Source organism: Pan troglodytes, chromosome 20 (genome assembly GCF_028858775.2).
Source record: "Pan troglodytes isolate AG18354 chromosome 20, NHGRI_mPanTro3-v2.0_pri, whole genome shotgun sequence".
Taxonomy (NCBI): domain Eukaryota; kingdom Metazoa; phylum Chordata; class Mammalia; order Primates; family Hominidae; genus Pan; species Pan troglodytes.
The window spans coordinates 15,997,921-16,017,401 of NC_072418.2; the positions used below are offsets into that span (position 1 = coordinate 15,997,921).

The 19,481-nt window shown below is 46.5% G+C and overlaps 1 protein-coding gene across 9 annotated transcripts in view; it reads right to left on the bottom strand.

Annotated features, from left to right (window-relative positions):
- The window catches only part of CACNA1A (calcium voltage-gated channel subunit alpha1 A), a 418,584-nt gene that overhangs the window by 96,308 nt on the left and 302,795 nt on the right, over positions 1–19,481 (bottom strand). For 7 of the 9 annotated variants that reach the window (XM_054673094.2, XM_054673090.2, XM_054673092.2 and 4 more), the window contains 7 exons: positions 13,954–14,163; positions 9,528–9,640; positions 5,308–5,420; positions 5,012–5,143; positions 4,674–4,746; positions 669–786; positions 439–515 (listed from right to left, as the gene is read on the bottom strand). In XM_054673094.2, the coding sequence (XP_054529069.1) occupies positions 439–515; positions 669–786; positions 4,674–4,746; positions 5,012–5,143; positions 5,308–5,420; positions 9,528–9,640; positions 13,954–14,163 (836 nt within the window). The remainder of the gene's footprint in view (positions 1–438; positions 516–668; positions 787–4,673; positions 4,747–5,011; positions 5,144–5,307; positions 5,421–9,527; positions 9,641–13,953; positions 14,164–19,481) is intronic. The other 2 variants (XM_016935247.4, XM_016935248.4) reach the window with 1 other exon arrangement.

The window sequence follows — 19,481 nt, forward strand, 5'->3', positions numbered from 1 at the left end:
ACATTTATTGGCCACTCCATCTGTGCCTTGCCATGGTTCTGGGTTCTCTAAGGTCCCAGGGCTGGTGGCAGCCCTTTTTCCTTGGCCCCAGCTCTGACTGGGTCCCCATAACAGCACTCCCTCTCCCATCCACTAGCCTGGGGGCTACACCATTCCTTGGAAACCCTGCTTACTCCCTGTAAACGGCCTTTTGGTTGAGTTTGCCATCTGTTTCCTGCAGCGACCTCACTGCCTTCCCCCTTCCCACCCTCTTGGCTGTAGAATTTGCTTGATGAGGGACAGTCTGTTTCTGGGAGTGGGGGGAGAGGCGCCTTCTCTTTGCATGGTGCATCCCCAGCAAAAGTTCTGACCCCGTTCCCATGCCCCCACCCCCACCCCCACCCCCGTCCTGATCTGCCATGGGCAGGTGGTAACTTTGCCAGAGAAACATTCTCCCACCGCCTCCACCTTGGTGAGCTCCTGGGCGTTGGCCAGATTGTCCACAGCGATGGCCAAGAACACATTCAGGAGGGTGTCTGCAAATGTCTGAGTCAGGAAAAGCAACCACTGGTGGGACACCACTTGGGCCCTGGGTATCTGGGTCTCTCAGTACCCTCCCTTGAGCCCCTGCAACCTCTCCTCTGCCAGAGGTCCAGGCCTGTCCCCTTCTCTCCCTCCATGAAGGATACAGTTCCCAAACAGTGTCAGTACAATGAAATAGATGGAGAACACCATGCCGCCCTGCACGCCCCCCTGAGACTTGATCCCGTCGTACATGACCTCGTTCCAGTCTTCGCCCGTCAGGATCTGAAAGGGGAGGAAGAAACACACAGCCAACCCCCCTCTCAGCCACGGGCCCCTTGGAGATGCAGCTGTGGAGCCGGAATCCGCCCACCCCATCCCCAAGCCCAGGAGGTCTTTAACAATCCTGCCCGGTTTGCAGAGCCAGACTCGGTGTTGGCTTCTCCTTGGCTTTTCTCTTTGTTTGCGAGTAGAAAGGGCCGTTCCTGCATCGTGGGGCTCTTAGCCTGGCTTCTAGGAGACCCTGGAGGAGTCACAAACCCTCCTGTAACTCTGTCTTACTTGATGTGATTAAGGGGATTTGCTATGGACTAAATTGTGTCCACCTCCAAATTCATGAGTGGAAGCCCTAACCTATAATGGGATGGTATTTGGAGATGGGGCCTTTAAGAGGTAACTAGGGTTAGATGAAGTCATAGGGGACTTCATGATGGTATTAGTGCGCTTATAAGAACAGGAAGAGACCGCATGCCATGGCTCATGCCTGTAATCCCGGTACTTTGGGAGGCCGAGGTGGGAGGATCACTTGAGCCCAGGAGTTCAAGATTAGCCTGGGCAATATAGCAAGACCCCATCTTTACAAAAAAATAAAAAAAATTAGCTGGTGCACATCTGTAGTCCCAGCTACTCAAGGGGCTGAGGTGGGAGGATCGTTTGAACCTAGGAGTTTGAGGCTGCAGTGAGCTATGATTGTGCCACTGCACTCCGGGCTGGGTGACAAAAAAATGTGATTTGCCTAAAAAAAAATAGATTTTTTTTTTGAGATTTTTGTCTCAAAAAAAAAAAAAAAAAGAACAGGAAGAAACATCAGAACTCTCTCTCTCTCTTTGACATATGAGGACACAGCAAGAAGGTGGCTATCTGCAAGCTAGGAAGAGGGCCCTCACCAGGAACTAACTAACCCTGCTAACACTTTGATCTTGGACTTCCCGGCCTCCAGAACTATGAGAGAATAAATGTTTCCTGTATAAGCCACCCAGTGTGTGGTATTTTGTTATGGCTGCCTGAGCAGACTAAGACAGGATTTTAATATTTACCTGTGTTCCTCATGTGGTCATGGTGATGATTAAATAAGCTACTACGTGGATAGCACAAATGTAGCACAAGGACATGTTTGGGGTCCCCCTGCCTGAGGCAGACCCTGGAACAAGGGTTCGGGTGCAAGTGGTTTATCTGGGAGGTGATCTCAGGAAGCACCAGTAGGGGAGAGGAGAAGTGAGAAAGGGAAAAGAGGGTGGAACGTAAACAGTATGTGATCAAGCGAGTTTCCACTGTAGGTAACCGGGGCTTGGTCTTGCTAGGGAGCTCTAGGGGTCATCCCACCTGAGGGTGAGGGAGCTGGGGTATTTATCCACCAACGGCTGCTCCTTTTAGGGTGTGGTGCAAAAAATTCACAGTACTACTGGACTGCAGTTCCTTGGGGGCAGAGCAGGGGACCAGAGAAAGACCAAGGCAAAGGATTAGGTGTTGACAGATACAAGTTTTGCTGATGCATATTGAAAGAACCAAGGGGATATTCAAACAGCGCCTACATGCTCCTTTAAAAAAGATCCAACTTCCTTCCTTCTATCCATATTTCCATGAGGATAAAGTAAATGTTAAAGAACTCCAAAAACATGAATCTGCTAAAACAGGGTTTCTAAGCCTCAGCACTGCTGATATTTGGGGCCAGATTATTCTATTTGGGGCTGTCCTGTGCACTGTAGGATATTGAGCAGCATTCCTAGTCTCCACCCACCAGATGCCAGTAGCACCCTCTCCCTAGCTGTGATAACCAACAATGCTTGCAGACATTGCTACACGTCCTTGGAGGACAGACTTGTCCTTGGGTGAGAACCTCTGAGCTAAAGATACATGACTAGTGATCAGTGCTATTAATAATCGCTTATGGGCCAGGTGTGGTGGCTCATGCCTGTAAGCCCAGCACTTTGGGAGGCCGAGGCAGGCAGATCACGAGGTCAGGAGTTCGAGACCAGCCTGGCCAACATAGTGAAACCCTGTCTCTACTAAAAATACAAAAATTAGCCAGGCATGGTGGTATGCACCTGTAGTCTCAGCTACTCGGGAGGCTGAGGGAGGAGAATCGCTTGAACCCAGAAGGCAGAGGTTGTAGTGAGCCAAGAACGTGCCGTCGCACTCCAGCCTGGGCAACAGAGCGAGACTCCATCTCAAAAAAAAAAAAATCGCTTATGTGGGGGCTCAGAACTTCCCTTCATGGAAGGTTTCCTCTTCAACTCCCTGTCTTGGGGTCTCATTTAGAAACTACCTCCCCAGGTGAAGGAGAGAGTGAAGTCACATTTTCTATACACTCTCAGTCCCTCAAAGAGAAAGAATCCACCAAAGATGCTCTGAAGGTCCCGGCTGGGCCAGTCCCAAGCCTCAGGGAATGCGCCCACATGGGCGCAGAAGTTGCTTTGGGTTGATCACCCTGGAATATGAGACCAAGGTATCTTCAGATTTGATGGGTGTATTAGCCATTTTTTTTCTCTGCCTTTTTTTTAAGAGACAGGGCCTTGCTCTGTGGTGCAGGCTGGAGCTCACGGCAGCCTCGAACTCCTGGGCTCAAGCAATCCTCCTGCCTTGGTCTCCCAAAGAGCTGAGATTACAGGCATGAACCACCTCATTGGCCTGGCCACGCATTTTATTTTCTTTATTCTGATGCATCTGGGGTCTTGCTGACTCTGGAGGGACTGCCCCGTCCAGCACTAGCCAGTCCCTAGAGGTAGTAAACAATTTAGCCCTGAGCAGGCTTTTAAAAAGCTAACCAAACAATATCCCAACCAGCCCATATCCCAACCACCTCCTTTATCTTCCCAGCACTATCCACCTGCCCTAATCACCCCAAGGCCAGGTCCTAGACAAGTAGGAACAGCTCCTCTGCCCCAGAGCCCACTGAAATGATCCAAACTAGCCAGTCTCGAGCTGTTTACTCTGCCTCACCCATTCCGTCCCATGGAAACCACAATCAAGCCTCTTGCCCACATTTTCCTTCTCTTCCTGCTTGACCCTGTTGCTTCTCTGCTTGGTCCTGCATGGTGTGCTCCTTCTCTGAGGATCTGTGAGTATAACAAACTTTCTTTTCGTTTTTGAGACAGGGCTTTGCTCTCTCGCCCAGGCTGGAGTATAGTGGTGTGATTGTAGCTTACTGCAGCCTTAACCTCCTGGGCTCAAGCAATCCTTCCACTTCAGCTGCCCTAGTAGCTAGGAGGTATGTATCACCATGCCCAGCTAATTATTATTATTATTTTTTTGCAGAGACGGAGTCTCACTATGTTGCCCAGACTTGTCTCAAACTCCTGGCCTCAAGTAGTCCTCCCATCTTGACCTCCCAAAGTGGTTTTTTTTTTTTTTCTTTTTCTTTTTTGAGATGGAGTCTCACTCTGTTGCCCAGGCTGGAGTGCAGTGGCGCGATCTTGGCTCACTGCAACCTCTGCCTCCCAGGTTCAAGCAATTCTTGTGCCTCATCTCCCGAGTAGCTAGGATTACAGGCATGTGCTACCACGCCCGGCTAATTTTTGTATTTTTAGTAGAGATGGGGTTTCACCATGTTGGCCAGGCTGGTCTCGAATTCCTGATCTCAAGTGATCCGCCCACCTGGGCTTCCCAAAATGTTGGGATTACAGGTGTGAGCCACCACACCTGGCCAAAGTGCTGGGATTATAGGTGTGAGCCACCGTGCCCAGCCACAAACTATCTTTCCAATGACATTCATCTCCTGATCTGTTGGCCTCACCATAATTGAATAATGATAACCATAAAATCTGTATTTCAAAGTGGTGTGAAAAGGCCAGGTAGAGAAGGAGGAGTTCAGGGAAGCCCCTTGGATGTGGAGCAGGCACTTTCATCTGTGACACTGAGAGGTGTTGGCCCGTGGGGCCAGGTGGAGGCTGTACCTGAAACACCGTCATTATTGCTGCTGGAAAAGTATCGAAGTTGGTGGGAGGAGTCCCTTCATCGAAATTAAACCTGCAGGGAGGACACAGACATTTCACGTTGGCCCCACCCGAGGTGCTCTGAGGGTGTGGCTCAGTATCTCATCTCCAAGGAAACGAATGTCTCCATCATCTCTGTCCCCAGGAAACCCTGAGTGGTACCCAGGGCCCTGCCCATTTGGGTGACCGCAATGGGTGTCTGGGCTACGAGGAAGGCAGCCTGCACGGTGGAGGGGACTGTGTGTTCCCTGAGCCTGACCCCAGGGAACCAGGAGTTGGAATTCCTGTGAAGGACTTACTGGCCGCCGAAGAGTTGCATTCCCAAAAGGGCGAAGACGACAATGAACAGGAAAAGGAGAAACAACAGGCTGATGATGGACTTCATGGAGTTGAGGAGAGAGACGACCAGGTTTCTGAGAGATGCCCAGTACCTGCCGACAGAGGCCGGGCGAGGACTCAGGCCAGGCGGGGGAGGCAGGGCCCCGGAGTCAGCCCTCGAAGCACGAGGCTCACTTTCCCAACTTTCTGGAGGCGGCCCCACCATGTCCCCCATCCCCACCCCCTGTACAAATGTCCAGGAACCCCAAAGACTTACTTTGTGACTTTGAAAATACGCAATAACCTGAGGGCTCGTAACACGCTGATTCCAAAGGATGTGCCAGGTTTTATGACAGCCCAGATGACCTCGAAGATGCTCCCAATGATAACCTAGGGCAGAGGACCTGGTCTCATGTCCGGGGACAGTGTCTGGGCTCCAGAACTGGCAAGCATTTCCTAGGTACCAACCTTGCAAGAACTCAACCAAACTCCTCCCTCCAAATGGAAGCCGGGTGAGGATCCTTGACCCCCTCATTCATCCATTCATTTATCTATAGAGACCGGGTCTCACTGTGTCACCCAGGCTGGAGTGCAGTGGCGCAATCCTAGCTCACTGCAGCACTGTCCTCCTGGGCTTAAGTGATCCTCCCACCTCAGCCTCCTGAGTAGCTGGGATTACAGGTGTGCCCCACCACATCTGGCTAATTTTAAAACATTTTTATAGAGATAGTGTCTCGCTAGTATTGCCCAGGCTGGCCTCAAACTTCTGGGCTGAAGCCATCCTCCTGCTTTGGTCTCTCCAACTGTTGGCCTCCACTTTCCAAAGCATTGAGCCACTGCACCCGGCCTCTTATTTATTTATTTATTTTTATTTATTCATTTATTTTGAGATGGAGTCTTGCTCTTATCACCCAGGCTGGTGTGCAGTGGCGCAATCTCAGCTTACTGCAACCTCCGCCTCCCAGGTTCAAGCGATTCTCCTGCCTCAGCCTCCCAAGTAACTGGGATTACAGGCACCCGCCACCACGCCTGGCTAATTTTTTGTATTTTTAGTAGAGACGGGGTTTCACTGTGTTGGCCAGGCTAGTCTCGAACTCCTGACCTCGTGATCCGCCTGCCTCGGCCTCCCAAAGTGCTGGGATTACAGGCGTGAGCCACCACACCTGGCCTCTTTTTTATTTATTAAGAGCTCCCACAGGCCTGAGAATTCCTGAAACGCATAATTACAAAGTGAATGTCATGCAACTACTACCTATGTCAACAATTAGGAGAAGGCTAGGGCAGTGGCTCATGCCTGTAATTCTGGAACTTTGGGAGGCCGAGGTGGGCAGATCACTTGAGCCCAGGAGTTCAAGACCAGCCTGGGTAACACAGGGAAACCCTGACTTTACAAAAAAAAAATTAGTCAAGCATGGTGGCATGTGCCTGTAGTCCCAGCTACTTAGGAGGCTGAGGAGGGAGGATAGCTTCAGCCTAGGAATTTGAGACAGGAGAGGGTCATGATCCTGCCACTGCACTCTAGCCTGGGCAACAGAGCAAGACCCTATCTCAAATAAAATAAAAAATAAAATAAAATAAAAACGGACATGTGGATACCCTGGAAGTTTCCAGAGACACTGTGATATAACTACCATCCTGAATTTTGTAATAACCATTTTCTTACCTTAAAAAAAACTGAGGTGAAATTCACAAAACATAAAATTCACACTTTGAATTACACAATTCAGTGCCTTTAGGTACATGCACAATATTCTGCAACTATCACCTCTATCAAGTTCCAAAACATTTTCATCACCCCCAAAGGAGGCCCTGTCCCCATTAGCAGTCACTCCCCAGTCTCCCTCACCCAGACCCTAGCAACCACTAATCTACTTTCTGTCTCTATGGATTTGCCTGCTCTGGACATTTCATACAAATGGAATTATGCAATACTTGACCTTTTGTGTTTGGTTTCTTTTACTGAGCATTGTGTTTTCGAGGTCCTTGCCTTTTTAACGTATTCAAGTATCATCCTTAAAAAATACAGTTTAAGGCGGGGCATGGTGGCTCACGCCTGTAATCCCAGCACTTTGGGAGGCCAGGGCAGGTGTATCACCTGAGATCAGGATTTCGAGACCAGCCTGGGCAAATTGCTGAATCCCGGTCTCTACAAAAAATACAAAATTAGCCGGGGGTGGTGGTGCATGCCTCTAATCCCAGCTACTTGGGAGGCTGAGACGGGAGAATGGCTTGAACCCGGGAGGTGGAGGTTGTAGTGAGCCAAGATTGCGCCACTGCACTCCAGCCTGGGCAATAGAGTGAGACTCTGCCTCAAAAAAAAAAAAATATATATATATATATATATAGAGAGAGAGAGAGTTTAATTTTGTCCACTTGAACTTTGCATGAACTGTATGGACTTAAGTTGCTAGCTCCTGCCTCCTTCTGTGCCATGTTACATGGGTGAGATTCATTCCTGTTGTTGGGCATGTGGCTGCTGTTGGTGGACTTTGATTGTTGCAGAGTATTTCATTATATAGATATGCCACAAAATATTTATCTGTTCTACAGCAAAGGGATACATGGATATTGAGACTTGGAACTATTACAAACAAGGTTGCTCAGGACATTTTAAATTTTTTTTTTTTTTTTTTTTGAGACGGAGTCTCATTCTGTCACCCAGGCTGGAGTGCAGTGGTGCAATCTCAGCTCACTGCAACCTCTGCCTCCCCGGTTCAAGTGATTCTCCTTCCTCAGCCTCGCAAGTAGCTGGGATTACAGGCATGTGCCACGACGCCTGGCTAATTTTTGTATTTTTTTAGTATAGACGGGGTTTCGCCATGTTGGCCAGGCTGGTCTTGAACTCCTGACTTCAGGTGATCCACCTGCCTCCGCCTCTCAAAGTGCTGGGATTATAGGTGTGAGCCACTGTGCCTGGCCTACTTTTATTTCTTAGAGATGGGGTCTCACTCTCTTGTCCAGGCTGGAGGGCAGTGGTGTGATCATAGCTCACTGCAGCCTCAAACTGCTGGGCTCAAGCAATCCTCCCACCTCAGCCTTCTGAGTAGCTGGGGCTACAGGTGTGCACCACCACACCTGGCTAATTATTATTATTATTATTTTTTGTAGAGACAGGGTCTTGCTATATTGCCTGGGCTGGTTTTCAACTCCTGGGCTCAAGCAATTCTGCTGCCTCAGCCTCCTGAATAGCTGAGGCTATAGGCATGAGGCATCACACCCAGCTTTCTTTTCTTTTTAATGGAAAGAAATTGGTTTTATTCTTTAACTACTTGGGTCATTTATGTAGGGAAGGTTTGTTTGTTTGTATGTATTTTGTTTTCTCCAACAACATAATTTTCTATAATGGCAGAAAACAGTACAACATTCAGTTATTATAAATTATTAAGCTGGCTGGGTGTGGTGGCTCACGCCTGTAATCCCAGCACTTTGGGAGGCCAAGGCGGGTGGATCACGAGGTCAGGAGATCAAGACCATCCTGCCTAACATGGTGAAACCCCATCTCTACTAAAAATACAAAAAATTAGCCAGGTATGATGGCGGGCACCTGTAGTCCCAGCTACTGGGGAGGCTGAGGCAGGAGAATGGAGTGAACCTGGGAGGCAGAGCTTGCAGTGAGCCGAGATGGCACCACTGCACTCCAGCCTGGGTGACAGAACGAGACTCTGTCTCAAAAATAAAAAATAAAAATAAAAAATAAAAAAAATAAATTATTAAGGCTTTCTGAGACCAACAGGACTGTGGTAAATGATTAGGGCTGCCCTGGGCCAGGCATTCTCCACTTATTTGTGAACAACCTTAATTTCACTTCCAGCTGCAGGGACATTCTGGCCTGTGTCTCCTAGGTATCTGGGTGAGATTTTCTAGGATGAATTCCTAGCAATGGAATGCTGGGTCATATCTCCATCTTGTAGTTTTTGCCCTGGTTCGACGAGAAGGATTGGACGTAGATTATTCTCAAGGACTTAGGTTTTGTGTGGACTAGTGGGTTACTGGGTGTTCATCACATTTAAAAAATAAATTAATTAACTGAGTAATTCACAAAATAACAAAGGACCATAATGGCTCCATAATGCCAGGGTGTTGTAATCTAACAATTATACTTCATCTACTTCCACATGACTGAGCTACAAAGGAAAAGAAGAAATAGAAATCACATTGATGTCCTGTTTGTAATCCTGAAGTTGGGTACTTAGTTGGAGCGACACAGGCAACCCACCTAAGGCATGGCTTTTCTCCCAACTTGGAAAACTTGTCTTATGTCCCCCACTTAGCTTTCCAAAGGGGGTCTATACGTTTTCCTCCCACTGGCGGTGGTTGAGGGTTCTGGGTACACTGTATCCTTGCCAGTGTTTGGGATTGTTTTCTCATTCCTTCTGCATCCATCTGAGTCTCTCATATTCAGGGGTGACTTTACCTTTCTCCCTTTAATGTGTCCAGGTATCTGTCATTCCAGGCAAGAGCTGGAGAAATGAACTCCTTAGAAACAAGAGCACTTACCCCACAGTCAAAGCAGTTGAAGGAAGAGTGGAAGTAAGGCCGCGTCCCAAGCCCGTACATTTTTATAAACATTTCGGACATAAAGAGTCCTAAGAAAATGAATTCTGCATAGTCTAGAAGGGAGAAGGAGGAAAGAGAGAGGAGGTTAGGCTTGCTGAGGGTAGGGGTTCCAGGTGGCTCTGACTTTCCTTTTATTATCATTTTTTAACTTTTTATTTTTTGTAGAGATGAGGTCTTGCTATGCCGTTAGGCTGGTTTCAAACTCCTGGCCTCAAACAGTTTCCCTGATTTGGCCTCCAACATGCTAGAACTACAGGCATGTGTCACCACACCCAACTTCTGACTTATCTTTTTTCTTTTTAAAATTTTTATGTGGAGATGGGGGTCTCACTATGTTGCCCAGGCTGGTCTTGAACTCCTGGCCTCAAGTGATCCTCCCAGCACAGCCTCCCAAAGTGCTGGGATTATATACATGACCCACTGTGGCCACGCCCTGTCCAAGGTGTCCTTCCCATGGGCCTCAGTTTCCCCTCTGTTAAAAAGGAAGAGCTGGCTGGGCATGGTGGCTCACGTCTGTAATCCCAGCACTTTGGGAGGCCTAGGCGGTCAGATCAACTGAGGTCAGGAGTTTGAGACCAGCCTGGCTAACATGGCAAACCCCGCCTCTACTAAAAATACAAAAATTAGCCAGTGTGGTGACACATGCCTGTAAACCCAGCTACTTGGGAGGCTGAGGCATGAGAATCACTTAAACCTGGGAGGTGGAGGTTGCAGTGAGCCAAGATTGAGCCACCGTACTGTAGCCTGGGTGACAGAGCAAGACCTTGTCTAAAAAAAAAAAAAAAAAAGAGCAACAATTATGCCCTACCCTCCAACCAACAAGCTAACCAACCTTAGGCCAATTTTAAAAGGAATGAGAAAAATATCAGTGGGTCTCCATCTTGTAGTTTTTGCCCTGGTTCGATGAGAAGGATCGGATATAGATTATTGCCAAGGACTTTTGTGTTGACTGGTGGGTTCCTGGGTGTTTATCACATTTAAAAAATAAACTAATTAACTGAATAATTCACATAATAACAATGGACCATAACGGCCCCATAATGCCAGGGTGCTGTGATCTAACAATTATATTTAATCTACTTCTACATGACTGAGCTCCAAAGGATAAAAGGAAATAGAAATCATAATGATATCCTATTTGTAATCCTGAAGTTAAGTACTTAGTTGGAGCGACACAGGCAACCCACCTAAGGTATGGCTTTTCTCCTAACTCAGAAAACTTGTCTTATGTCCCCTAGAAATCCTGTGTTGTGAGTGACCTAAAAAGTCTTGAGTAAGACAAAGCCTTTTGTTCTTTGATGAGCAAGCATAAAATTGCAAATGCCTCAGGGAGGGGTAAAACATGGATATGCATTTGCTCCAGCAAATAAATGGCTGACATCAGATCCTTTTCTGAGAGGGCTTTCTTGGTAGGGTAGGAAGATGAGGAGTTAGGAAGGGCGTGGGTACTTAATGGATAGAAAGGAGAGATGAGGAGGGTTTCTGAGGAGCAGAAAGCATACAGAAAGGAAAGAGACAGAGGACTGAAACTAACTTCCATGAATTTCATATAGCTAATTAAGGCCACAAAGCTAATTGTGTTTGGTGGTTGTGATGGTTTAAATGTTTGTGTCCCCTCCAAAATTCACGTTGAAACTTAATTGCCAATGTAACAGTATTAAGAGGTGGGGCCTTCAGGAGGTGATTAAGTCATGACGGTAGAGCTCTCATGAATGGGATTAGGTGCCCTTATAAAAGAGGTTGACAGAGGAAGTTTGTCCCTCTTGCTCCTCCACCTTCTGCCATGTAAGGACCCAGTGTTCCTCCCTTCCAGAGGATACAGTGTTCAAGGTGCAATCTTGGAAGCAGAGAGTAGCTTTCGCCAGACAGGGAAACCTGCCAATGCCTTGATCTTGGGCTTCCCAGCCTCCAGAACTGTGAGAAAATAAATTTCTGTTCTTATCAAATTACCCAGTCTCGGGTAATTTGTTATAGCAGTACAAATGAACTAAGATATTTGCCAAGGGTGTTTGCTATGTCATGCTTTTAAGAGGTGTTTTGAACTGACCGTCAAAGTCCTTCACAGTATTTATCACCAAAATTTCTCCTTATTTATAGGACGCTAAGGAGATCTTAGTGTCTGAGGGGAACTCTAGGGTTCCTAGGACCAAAATATCAGCAGAGGAAGTCTGTTTGTAACATCTGACACATTCCTAGACCCACCAGAAGTAACTCTGGGAGGATTGAAGAGTTTCTGAGATCTTGTTCCTCAGTTACCATGGAAACATGATAGCAAGTGATGCACAAGACTTGAAAGAATTACTTATCCTTAGCATTGTTGCATCTGGAAGAACTTTCAGGACCATCAAATCCAGTTTCCACCACATAGATGTGGAGTCTGAGATCCAGAGAAACAACTACACTTCACTGATGCCAAGATATACATTTTTGTTTATATTTTGACATCTCTGAAATTAATGTGTATCTTTTTTTTTTTTTTTGAGATGGCGTCTAGCTCTGTTGCCCAGGCTAGAGTGCAGTGGCATGATCTGGGCTCACTGCAACCTCTGCCTCCCAGGTTCAAGCGATTCTCCTGCCTCAGCCTCCCAAGTAGCTGGGATTACAGGCGCCCGCCATCATGCCCAGCTAATGTGTGATCCTGGGCAATCTACTTAACCTCTCTGTGTCTCAGTTTTCTCAAAGGGAAAGTGGGAATGAGTAAAGGACCTTTATAGACACTGAGGACCCAGGCAGGAAGTCTCAGTCCCTTGTTCCTGAACCAGGACAGACTGTACAAGATGATTAGTAGAGAGAATATAGGAGATTAAAAATAGAGTATTAGAGGAAGTTAAAACACGAAGTAGAGTCCTCATTTATAAGAGACTCCAGAGGGACTAAAAACAATTACTAAGTTTGAAACTAGGTCAGGGCCCTGGGAAGGAGAACTGGTTCCTGAGGGGTGTCCTGGGGGGTCAGCCAACGTGACTGGGAACAAGGAGGGTTATAAGAAGACAATGGCCTGGACTAGGCTCACGGGCCTTTCTAGGTCAAAGACTAGACTGTCTCTTCTTGCTGTCCTAAGTCAATTCTGAACCAGGTCAGAAGGTCAGTGAATAAATTAGACAGCCAGTAGGCAAAAGACGTTTTGAGAAGTCCTTACTTGGGGCCTGTGAGCCAAAGCCAGGGCATCCACCTGCCCCCCTCACTGCCCAATCACTACTCTTTATTTTATTTTATTTTACTTTATTTTTTGAGACAGACACTCTCTCTGTTGCTCAGGCTGGAGTGCAGTGGCATGATCTTGGCTCACTGCAACCTCTGCCTCCTGGGTTCAAGCAGTTCTAGTGCCTCAGCCTCCTGAGTAGCTGGGATTACAGGTGTGCACCATCACATCTGGCTAATTTTTGTATTTTTTGTAAAGACAGGGTTTCACCATATTGGCCAGGCTGGTCTTGAACTCCTGGCCTCAAGTGATCCACCCACCTCAGCCTCCGAAAATGCTGGGATTACAGGTGTGAGCCACCATGCCTGGCCCCAATCACTGCTCTTGTTGATTCCTCAGAGCTCTTTACTTTTTAAATCCTGCTCAGACATCTCCCCATCTTTTGCTGCTTTTCCTCACCCTCACTTGGCCCTCAATTTTGATACTATCTCATGCTAACTCACATAGAATCTGGGAATAGGCCCAGAGGGCAAAGCCTTAGTGGGCCTTGTACCTTGAGGGAGCAAAACGCTCTCGCAGATACTGGAGGGGATGTTCTATGAATGAATAAGGAAGCCAAAAAGGGCAGGGGAGGAAGTATTAGGTTGGTGCAAAAGTAATTGTGGTTAAAAAAAAAAAAAAATGGCAAAAAATGCAATTAATTTTGCACCAACCTAACAGGAAAGAAGCAGAAGGTTTGAAAGAAGAGAGAAGTAGAGTCAGAAATAAGTAGAGAAAATGAGGGCAACATATAAGCCACTCCTTATTTCTAAGGCATCCTCTCTTAACCATAAGTTATGAACATTTCCAGAGATGTACATAAAAATTATTAATACATGTATGTTTCTGTTTCTATCTGTCTATCTTATGAGCTCCGTCTTCCTCTGTCTCTCTTCCAACATCCCCTTCACCAGCACCCCTCTGTCTCTCTCTCTTAGAAAGGAATCACAGGAGCATTTGTTGGTCTGAATTCCAGCTTCCAGCTCTCAGGTCTAAGGGAGATGGGTTCCATTGTCATAGCAACGGCAACATTGGCCCCAGTGACAGTTATAGAAATGGCTAAAGGAAAGGGCAGATTCAATGAGGACCAAAGAAGATACACATACTACCAGAGAAAGAGAAGTGGAAAAAGGGTGTGAGGGAGGGATCAGGGAGTTGGCAGGGGTGGGGCTGGGTGATACTCACAAAGGAAGTCGGAGAGCCACTCGGGCTGGTTGTAGTGAACAATAGCAACACACAGCGTGTTGAGAGCTACCAAACTGAGTACAGTCCAGTAGAAGGCCTGAGTTTTGACCATGCGGCGGATGTAGAAACGCATCCTCCTCTCCTTTTTGTGAAAAAAGGTCGAGTTCTCCAGCTTGGCACTTTTAATGCTGGCTCGGGCGAAGGGAGAACCTGCCAGGGAAAAGATGGAGAATGTCAGGCTCAGGCTGTTCCTTCAGAAGAAATTAACCAATGTGCAGCCCAAGCACAGATTTTAGCCAGGGGATCCATTAGTCTCTCCAGCAAGCCTCTGGCCTGAGGGAACCATCATGACCCATGGGCTTAGTTTTGCATAGATGGAGCTTATGAGAAGACAGTGCCCCTGAAAAATAACAGAATTAGAAGTAACCAATTAGCAGGATGTTGATGGGAAGGCTGATAGTTCTCTGTTGCAGGAGCCAATTTTCCATGTCTCCCACTCCCAGCCACATCTGATGCCTCTGGGAGTCACACCACAGGGCAGGATAAAGCAGAGCCTCCATTCCCTGATGCAGGGGCAGGCAACAGAGCTGCATGGAGCACGCTTGGAAGGCCTCCAGAAAGAGATGTGGATGAGACTGTTTTCCATGGACATTTAACTTTAGAAGTGATCACTGAGGAATAAGCTGGGTGTGTCCTCTGCCTACATATAGTTTTGCTCTTATGCATTTATTGAGTACCTATTTTGTGCCAGGCTCTGTTCCAGGGGGTCAGGATACATTAGGCAACAGAGCCTCGACTTCCGGGGTCTGACCCTCTAAGGGGAGGAGACAGACAGTGGACGTAATAAGTAAATTAACAGTGGGATGGAAAATGAAAAGTGCTATGGGAAAAAAAAAGTTGGGATGGGTGCAGTGGCACATGCCTCTAATCCCAGTACTTTGGGAAGCTGGAATGGGAGGACTGTATGAGGCCAGGAGTTTGACACCAGCCTGGGCAACGCAGTGAGACAAGTTCTTTTAAATAACAATTTTTTTTTTTTTTTTAAGAGAAAAAGTAAAGCATCACAGAGGGACTGGGAGCAAGGTGGGTGTGTTGACTTGTTACTTTAGTATCTTAGGTAGAGGAAACGGCAAATTTAAGGTCCTGAAGCATGAATGTGCCTGCCCGACATTTTTGGGGAAGAGCACAAGGAAGTCAGTGTGGCTGGAGTGGAGTGGTTGAGGGGAAAAGAGGAAGGTGGTGAAGGCAGGGAGGTGACAGGCAGATCATGCATGGCCTGGTGGACCACAAGGAGGACTTTGGCTTTTACCCTGAGTGAGGTGGGAGCCGTGGAGGGTTCTGAGTAGAGGAGGGATGGAACCTGACTTGGGTGTTCACAGGCACCCTCTGGCTGCCGAGTGGGAGAGTAGACAGTGAGAGGTGAGGACGGGAGCTGGGAGACCAGGCTGGAGGTGACTGAACCCATCCAGGCAAGTGATGATGATGATGGATGGGGGCTGGAGTTGGGTGGTAGTTAAGCGGGGAGGATTTGGGATGAATCATTTAAGACAGATTCAACATTTGCTGATGGAACGGTGTGGATGTAAGAGAGAGGGATGAGCCAAGGTGAATGAATGATGTACATACAAAGGAATGGATGAATTGGTGAACCCCTTAAGGGATGGAGCTCTCATCCACTGAATGGGCACAGGTTTAGGGGAAGGTCAGAGCTCAGTTTTGGACAGATTGAATTTACCTTCTAAAATACATCTTTTTTTTTTTTTTTTTTTTTTTTTTGAGACAGGATCTTGCTTTGTTGCCCAGGCTGGAATGCAGTGGCTTGATCATAGCTCACTGCAGCCTTGAACTCCTGGGTTCAAGCAATCCTCCCACCTCAGCCTCCCAAGTAGCTATGACTACAGGCACGTACCACCATGCCCGCTTAATTAAAACAATTTTGTTTTTGGTAGCAATGAGGTCTCCCTGTGTTGCCCGGGCTGGTCTTGAACTCCTGGGTTCAAGCGATCCTCCCGCCTCAGCGTCCCTAAGCATTGGGATTACAGCATGAATTACCATGCCCAGGCTTAAGATATCTTTTCTTATAAACCCTCAGTTGCATTCATTTTTAAATGGTTCTTCATTGATTGATTCATTCATTAGTACATTCATTCATTCTTTCATCCATCCATTTGTTCATTTATTCATTCATTCTTTCATCATTCTTAAATTCATTAGCACATTCATCATTTATCCATTCCTTTGTGTGTACATCATTCATTTGCTCATCCATTCATCCATCCATTCGCTCATCTATTCATCCATCCATTCATTATTCATTTGCTCATTTGTTTCTCCATTCATTCCTCCATTTATCCATTCACCCATACATCCATCCAGCACGTTTATCAAAACCACCCCACTTGCCAGACACAGGACACAGCAAACACCTCCAAGGAGGCCACTTCCTATCAGCAAAATTCTCAACAGAGATTTTGAGTTGGCACCCTAGGGGCCATACCGACTCATACTGGGTTTGTGAAAGCTGAAATTATTGGTCCACATTTAAAAACTGGGAGATTTTCCATGAAAATATGGATTTCAGCTTCCCCTGAATGAAAATAACAGCTGACGTTTATGGAACATTTAGCAGGCACCAGGCACTGCAGGGAACATGTTTTACACGACAAGCTACTTACTCCTCCTCAGAGCCCTAGGAAGTAGGGACCAGCGTTATCCCCATTTTACAGCCAAGGAAACAGGCTGAGGGGGGTCTAGTAACCAGTGAAGATGTGTCAAGATGGTTCAGAGTGTGTGCTCTCGGCCACCACGTTGCACACCTGGGGCATATGGTCATGGGGCAGGGGCACATTCCACTCGGCTGCAGTTGGCCAGGCCCAGTGGCTGTGACCTGCTTACAGGGACGCCTCTCCTTTCTGCAAAGACCCTTCCCCTCATGTCCATCACCTTCTCAACCCCAGTGGCAGCTCCTCATGACCCTGCCCAGCATTTCTGGCCCTAGTCCCTGAAACTCTCAAAGATGTGTCCAGATCTGCAGGTCTCCAAAGGGCTTGGCCAAAAGAAATAAGACCCTTGGGACCTTGGGGGTCAGAGGGGATGTTCCACAGATCGAGAGAGAGAGAGAGAGAGAGAGAGAGAAACCACAGCAGGTAGAAGGTCCCCAGCCCCCACTCCTGCTGGAGCCACACTGAAAACCTGGCTTAATCACCAACCAGCAGATGACCTTGGGCAAGCCACCTTGGTAAACTGGAGACAACCACACTTCCTACCTCAAAGGGCCATCCAAAGGCATAAATGAATTAATACATCTTAGCATGATGCTAAGTGGTACCTTACGATTATTGGATATAAATCCTCTAGTACAACCTCAAGAGCTGAAATCATGACTAGGTTCACGTGCCAGCCATTGAGAAAGTCCTTCCTGACCACTCAGCCTGAAGACACATCCCCACAACAGGCATACCCTTCACTGGTAAGGGAGAGGGAAATGAATATTAATTGAACACCTACTAAGTGCTGGACCCCATGCTAGGTACTGTCACTTCTATTAGTTGAATTTCATACTCACTTTGACCCACGTTCCCTTTTTCTATACATTCCTGTCTCTCGTTTTTCTCTGTGGTCTGGAATTATAATTGCAGACAATTTCTAGATTTTTAAAAATCATTTTCATGAGATGTTTTATTCAACCCAATACATCCAAAATATTACCATTTCAACATGGAATCAATATCAAGGTGGACTCAAAAGATACTTTATACTCTTTCTTTTGTACTAAGTATTCCCAGCCGGACGTGTTATTATGAAGTACATCCTAGTTCAGGGTCAGCCACATTCAAGGGATCAAGAGCCAGTGTAACTGGTATCAGTCTGAAATGTTCTTTTCCTTTTTTTTTTTTTTCTTTTTTTTTTTGAGATAGAGTCTCATTCTGTCACCCGGGCTGGAGTGCAGTGGCACGATCTTGGCTCATTGCAACCTCTGCCTCCCAAGTTCAAGTGACTCTCCTGCCTCAGCCTCCCAAGTAGCTGGAACTACAGGTGCCCACTACCACGTCTGAATAATTTTTGTATTTTTATTTTTTATTTTTTATTTTTTATTTTTATTTTTTATTGTACTTTAAGTTTTAGGGTACATGTGCACATTGTGCAAGTTAGTTACATATGTATACATGTGCCATGCTGGTGCGCTGCACCCACTAACTCGTCATCTAGCATTAGGTATATGTCCCAATGCTATCCCTCCCCCCTCCCCACTCCCCACCACAGTCCCCAGAGTGTGATATTCCCCTTCCTGTGTCCATGTGATCTCATTGTTCAATTCCCACCTATGAGTGAGAATATGCAGTGTTTGGTTTTTTGTTCTTGCGATAGTTTACTGAGAATGATGGTTTCCAGTTTCATCCATGTCCCTACAAAGGACATGAACTCATCATTTTTTATGGCTACATAGTATTCCATGGTGTATATGTGCCACATTTTCTTAATCCAGTCTATCATTGTTGGACATTTGGGTTGGTTCCAAGTCTTTGCTATTGTGAATAATGCCGCAATAAACATACGTGTGCATGTGTCTTTATAGCAGCATGATTTATAGTCATTTGGGTATATACCCAGTAATGGGATGGCTGGGTCAAATGGTATTTGTAGCTCTAGATCCCTGAGGAATCGCCACACTGACTTAGCCCAAAATCTCCTTAAGCTGATAAGCAACTTCAGCAAAGTCTCAGGATACAAAATCAATGTACAAAAATCACAAGCATTCCTATACACCAACAACAGACAAACAGAGAGCCAAATCATGAGTGAACTCCCATTCACAATTGCTTCAAAGAGAATAAAATACCTAGGAATCCAACTTACAAGGGATGTGAAGGACCTCTTCAAGGAGAACTACAAACCACTGCTCAAGGAAATAAAAGAGGATACAAACAAATGGAAGAACATTCCATGCTCATGGGTAGGAAGAATCAATATCGTGAAAATGGCCATACTGCCCAAGGTAATTTACAGATTCAATGCCATCCCCATCAAGCTACCAATGACTTTCTTCACAGAATTGGAAAAAACTACTTTAAAGTTCATATGGAACCAAAAAAGAGCCCGCATCGCCAAGTCAATCCTAAGCCAAAAGAACAAAGCTGGAGGCATCACACTACCTGACTTCAAACTATACTACAAGGCTACAGTAACCAAAACAGCATGGTACTGGTACCAAAACAGAGATATAGATCAATGGAACAGAACAGAGCCCTCAGAAATAACGCCACTTACCTACAACTATCTGATCTTTGACAAACCTGAGAAAAACAAGCAATGGGGAAAGGATTCCCTATTTAATAAATGGTGCTGGGAAAACTGGCTAGCCATATGTAGAAAGCTGAAACTGGATCCCTTCCTTACACCTTATACAAAAATCAATTCAAGATGGATTAAAGATTTAAACGTTAGACCTAAAACCATAAAAACCCTAGAAGAAAACCTAGGCATTACCATTCAGGACATAGGCACGGGCAAGGACTTCATGTCCAAAA